At 31.8% G+C, this 6,299-nt stretch overlaps 1 protein-coding gene across 2 annotated transcripts; it reads right to left on the bottom strand.

The window, feature by feature from the left end:
* Positions 1-1,435: 1,435 nt before the first annotated feature.
* Positions 1,436-5,772, bottom strand: LOC143616487 (protein neprosin-like). 2 transcript variants are annotated; one of them, XM_077089304.1, is made up of 7 exons: positions 5,343-5,772; positions 5,056-5,142; positions 4,756-4,965; positions 3,930-4,094; positions 2,676-2,729; positions 2,454-2,600; positions 1,436-2,012 (listed from the first exon to the last, which is right to left on the bottom strand). In XM_077089304.1, exons 1-7 carry the CDS (start codon positions 5,649-5,651, stop codon positions 1,635-1,637), a joined length of 1,350 nt encoding a protein of 449 aa, XP_076945419.1. In that variant the 5' UTR covers positions 5,652-5,772; the 3' UTR covers positions 1,436-1,634. The 2 variants fall into 2 exon arrangements, with proteins under 2 accessions (XP_076945419.1, XP_076945418.1); XM_077089303.1 differs by having other exon boundaries at positions 4,756-4,986; positions 5,343-5,768.
* Between the last annotated feature and the right edge of the window lie 527 nt (positions 5,773-6,299).

Here is a 6,299-nt window from a genome sequence, read left to right as displayed (position 1 = left end):
CCATACCCGAAACCGATTTCCACCCGGTTCCGGTTTTGAAATAAACCAAGTTTGTGCTCCTCTAATCCATAGTACATTTACTCCAAAATAAATGGCCCAATTACTAGTTTCCACCGGCCCAAATTTTAATTTCTCCAGTTACTAGATTTGGTAACAGCTAATGCCTAAGAGTAGCTGCTGGCCCAAGTTTCAAAAGGCTCAATATTCTGGCCCAGTTTCATTTATAAGTTCTTGTTACAAGTTTCTATGCTTTTTAAACGTAATTATTTTGAATGTGTGTATTAATATGGACACCCAGATAATAGTTATATTAACCCCAAAAGCTTCTAGGATCGAAGGGGAAACACCCTTGGTAGGGGTTAGCATGAATGACTAAAAGTTTAATGAACAGTGTGACAACCGATGGAGTTTTAGATGGTTCTTCACTATTTATTTATGTACAAGTAGCGTTTATATCCAAACTTTTGTACATTTTCATAGAAGGTTGCAACATTTAACCCCAACCATTGTGACATTGTTCTGTCTAAGTGTCTAACTATAGCATCGAATTTCACAGGGAATAATAACATATTGTTCTTTATATCACCTTTTGTCTTAACATTTTAGTGATTTCTTGGAGACATGAAACATTTTAACTTAAGAGTGAAATTACACGATTCAGAAAGCTATCAAAGTCGGATTGAAAACACAACACTGACACTATACCATCACGTAAGCGTCTATTTCGTTCATGGTCCATAGTACATTACAAGTTTACAACCGATGCGCCATCACGGACCCAAGGTGTGTAATATTCACACACATACACTTTGGTTATGCCTATGTTACTACCGATGCCAACCACTACAACTATAAACTTCTATTTTTAGCCATGAATAACTCAAATCTTCATGTTAGCCAGTTGGCATAGTGGGGACAGTAATATCATTCTCAATCATCATTTAAGTTTTCATTTATTTTAAATTAAGATGACAGGTTGGTGTAAGCATTTAAGTTGGTTTATATTTAGTAAAGCAACTGCTTGGTGTAGTTGTGAAATCACTTTCCTACTCATCAATCTCCTTGTATGTGGACCATATGAAGATTCAATTTTTTTGAGTTATCATCATCTCCTAGATTAAAATTCCTTTTGGATACATGTTTCTTTTTTGTTAGTCAAAAACAAGTATTATACAAGTGTCTTGCTCCACGTGTACTTCCCAATCATCCTACATATATTTTGTATCTAGAGATATAGTAACGAGTCGTGGCAATCACTTTCAGATTAAAATATACCAAGACCCTTTGACATGCCGATTTAACCATTTAGCGCTATAACTAACCAGTCCAAATAAAAATAATTCAAGAGTACTCAATCAGACGGATTTGGTTACAAGAAATGAGAGACAAAATCAAACCCATTAACAAGTTATATGATTACAAATACAAAATTATATAACACTCATTCCTGCTTATATTAATATAGTGTAACTTTACATTATGTTCCGGCTAACAACATTATAATTAATCAAACTCGTGTTAGAATAAATAAAAAACCTAACACATCTAATAAGGAAAACTTAACCAAAATCGAAATATCAAAACTTTTCCACTCGTTGATATACTTCTACTCAATACCAATGCGTCATGTTGTTCTACGGACATCTTGGGTTCTTACCGGGTCCGCCATAGTAAAAATAATTACCCCAAACCCTATTAGTTCCGCCTCTAATATCGTAACAATTTGGATGATCCGCTAATATTTTAAAGTTTGACAAAGGGATTAAGTTGTTTCCCCAATCAACCACTTGCATGTTTCTAAAATATGAAGCTTTACCGAACCCTAGACCCGAAAAATGCCCGCTTCCCATTTGGGTCAAAGTGTGAGAACCCGAAGCCCGACTATTCACAATTTCTCCCCCGAACTGAACCATGCTTGCGTGATCTCGGAGGTGAGTGAATAAGGAAGCAGGCCAATACCCGACTAAGGTCCCTGACCCAAATTCCAGCCACCAATTTCCATGCTTAGGATCCTATATTAAAAGACTTTAAATTTATAAAATTATTTTTTATTGAATTTAATAAAAAGAGAAGAATTTAATAATCACTTTATCAATGTTGTGAAAACTATTAAATTGAATGCTTTACTGATTTACTGGTCAAACTAGCTTTAAATTTGAATGATATGGTCATTAGTTTAAAATTTTAAAAATGTAGAAAATAATATACTACAATTTAACTAGAGAGATTATTTTAACATTTTTTTTTACTTAAATGCCATATAACATTGCATTTACAAATATTTGAACCACTTTATTTTTCTTAGGGACAAGCACCATAGTACTAGACTACTAATTAAACTAATAAAATCAAAAGTATAATAGACATTATACATATCTTTTTATCATTTTTTAACCAATTGAAAACAAGCTTATTATATATCTTTATAACTGAAAATTAGTTTCAGAATTTACCTTCCATATCAATAAACTGATATCAAATTGTCCTCCGTTATATACACTTGTTGGAGATATAGCCGCACCGATCGCGATCCTACTATTTGTCTGTATAAATCCCGAACATAGCAAGTTGTAGCATCCAGTCGTCTGATATGCATCATTCTGTAAATTTTAAAAATATTAGTATATAAAATAAAATACATTTATTTTTTCAAATATTTATTGTTTTAAACTTACTGTCCAATAAGTGAAGAATCGAGGGTGGTTGTCTCCATATAGCTCTGGGCTTACCTATTGACAAGAAATTAAATGGATTTTGGTAAATAATAAATTCAATATTTATCATTTATGGGTAGGTAGTTGATGTCCTTTAGCATTAACTACAAGTAATTATAACATTATTTTGTCAGTTTTGACAACTCCAATGTGTTCATATCTTTTTTACATAAAACATATTATATAATTCTTACAAATAGATTATGTGTTGATATTATAAAATGTGAAGTCTTACTAGCATTGTTTTTTAAAATAAATAGATCGACCAATCCAACTGGTTCATGATAAAAACTTTAGATAATCTGAGAGACAAGAAATTTGGACTTTCAGATAAAAATATTTCGATGATTCGCACGAAAGTTCAATCAGATATAACTCATACGAGACAAGAAATTCTTATGGTGATTGTGTGAATTCGAGAACCACAGAACAAACCAAAAATGACGATAAGTCGTCTTTTACCAATTAGAGTAAAACCCTAAAAGGTGGTTTTCATTTTGAATTCCTTCATGTGTGACAATCGTGCACCCCACATCTCCTGATTTGTTTGATATATATTATAATTTACATTGATAGACAAGTCAATTCAATTACACTAAAATATCTAACATAATCGGATCCAAATGACCATAAACATAGACGAGACAACTTTTAGCCAATCAGAGTAAGTAGACGAAAACCGAAGCAAAACCAGTACAAAACCAATGACGTTTGTCTCATGACTAGTTAAATTGATGAACTTTCGAAGTTGTTGCTAACTTACTTCAACTAATATTGGTTTGATTTTTAGCCATTACCCGTGACCTTAATATGTTGCATCATGTATAGCAAATTAAACTTACAACTACATTTAATAATTTTCAATAGTTTTGTCTACATATGTAGAGTGTGAAAACACGTTTAGGGTACAACTTAAAAGGGACCTCGCCCTGCACGTACGTATTATTATTTAGTATATACTTTTACAAATTGCTGTCAAGGACACTTGTTTATATTTCGACAGGCCCATAGGAAGGGTAAGGAGTGACCGCTTAGGGGCCGCTCTCACTACGGACCATAAAAGTTTATTATATTTCTTTTCAAAAAATATACAATATTTTAGAAGTCCATCTTTTCTACTCGTCCCGAGTCTCCGATTTTTAAAGACTATTGGGGCGTACCGGTAACACTAAAATTTAAAGTAAATAGAAGGGTTTGAAATGTTAAATGAAATACCTGCCAGCCAGCTTCAATGGTGTTGAGGTCATGACCAAAAGACCCAGAAATAACCCACATTTGTGACAAACTGAATTCATATCTATTGGCCACCCTTGGAGCCCACACATTTATGCTTGCTTTTGCTCCATAATATTTATTTCCACTCACATACCCAACTGCATGCTGCCATTTTCAACTATTATTAATTGAAAATTTCCATTTAACCATATTTTTTTGAAATCATTTGATTAATTTAATAGTTATGGTACAATATACTACAACATGTCTTAACAAAAAAGGACCCTGGTTCACATGATCATGCCTAACAAAAGATTAATGTGTTTAAAGATTTTTATTAATTACTCATATTCTTTGCAAGTAAAAAAGCATAATAATGTTTAAAAAAAAGTTTCTCTTTTAAGTATTGGTATTAGGCACATTCTATGTCATCAAACACTCATTCTCATAATGCATAATGTATTTTCTTTAAATGTAACAACCTATAAAATCAGAAACCAGCAAATTTTATTCTAATTGTCAATTAAACTAACTTTACCTATTCCTTTTTAAGAAAATTAAGTTAAATGCTATGATTTGATGTGACACTAAATAAAATAGAAAAGTTTTCAAGAGTTACCACTTTGACACCATAGGGGAGGTACAACATTTACTACAACTACACAAGGTACAATCATTTATAGCCTTGTTTTCTAAACTATCCTTCTATAGATATCTATGAAATGATGCAAAACCTTAAAAATCTTTACATACTTTAAATAAAACCAATATTTCTTAAATCAAGAACATGAATATAACCAAGCTCCTTCCAAATTTAAGAACTAACCTCATGACCATAGGTAGAAGTGTCTCTTCTAACCGGTCTAATTTTCCGACCAAATCTTCGTATAGAATTAGCTCGTAAAATGTCGTGTTTCGATGTTCTTCTAATCGGAATTGTTCCTTTGGGACATGATTCGCCTGATAAACTCCATAACTGAAAATTTTCAGACATGTTTTTTGCTTGATCATGACTATTTGGTCTCACTGGTGGATCCTGCTTATTAAGAAAACAAAACTAAGTTAAAGAACAATGTTAAATTATTAATATGTATATGTAAAAGTATTAATAAATTTAATAACCCACCAATGGTTTTTTCCCTCTTAACTTAGGACGATCAAAAGCTGGTTGACGATGAGTCAAAACACAATCTATGATATCACCATCCGGACTCTGTACCAACAAAAATAAAATAAAACATGAAATTTGTTCAAATTGGTGCTTGTTATGGCAATTTATTCATGTATAAAAACAAACAAAAATACTAACTAAAATCCCACAAAGTGTGATGTGGACAAACCTTACCTCTGCTCTGCGTGCTGCTGAGACCATGCGCAAAAACAAATAAATAAATAAAATAAAATAAAAAATACCTGAATTGATTTAACAAAAGGCTTATTGATCTTCTTGAGATGAGATTGAACTAGCTTCATCTTGTTGAATTTTTTGGCTGATATTGTTGGAAACACAGGAGAAAACAGAAGGAGAATGAGAACAAAAACTGAAGTGAGTGGAGGGAGTTTGAAACATGAAGATGAAACAACAACTGTTTGTTGTTTTTGTTTATGTTGTTTGAATTTGACTTGATGTTGTCTTGTTGTGTAACTAAAATGAAAACATAAAAAACAAAAACAAGCTTCTTCTGTTTTCACAATACCCATTTCTGAATTTGTTTCACTCATTCATTTTCAAAACATAAAATGGAAATTGGAAACAAATTCAATGTAGAAGAAGTAGTCTCTCTCTCTCTCTCTAAAAGCTTTCTCTCTCTAGGAGCTATGTTTCTACTATTTGTTTATTTTGTTTTCCAAGTTCTGACAACAAGAAGTTGAAAGTATAAATAGGTATGAGTTGTGAGCTCACAAAATGGGTTTTAAGGGTTTTTATTACTTCCATGTAATATCATATGGTAAATTTCTATGTAATAACATATCTTTGATTATTTGACTTCCGGTAGCTAATATCAAGGCTGTCCCTGAGATTTCAAATGCTCAAAACGAATACTAGTAATAGATAATTTTTTCCTCCAAATTGGTTGTCGGTTGTCCATTACTAGTGTACTTCATTAATCGCTCACACTAGTTTGCTTAATGTTTAATGAACTTGTTAAGATTTATTAGCCCTTATTGGTGTTTCTTATATTTCATTTTAAGCTAAATTCACTAATAACGATTATAAAATATAGTATATAAATTTAAAAAAAATATGGTTAGAAGATGACCGAACCTTGTGTGGGATCTAAGACGGACATGGCTAATATAAGTATTGTTAGAGTTATGTCAATTTTTATAATAAAAGAATCTGACAAGTTTGTATAACATGACATACAC

Source organism: Bidens hawaiensis, unplaced genomic scaffold (genome assembly GCF_021521415.1).
Source record: "Bidens hawaiensis isolate Kalapana, Puna unplaced genomic scaffold, B.hawaiensis_p1.1 tig00047580_1, whole genome shotgun sequence".
In the NCBI taxonomy this organism is placed as follows: domain Eukaryota; kingdom Viridiplantae; phylum Streptophyta; class Magnoliopsida; order Asterales; family Asteraceae; genus Bidens; species Bidens hawaiensis.
Note: the sequence above shows the minus strand (reverse complement) of the source record. Positions and strands in the feature narration are given on the sequence as shown.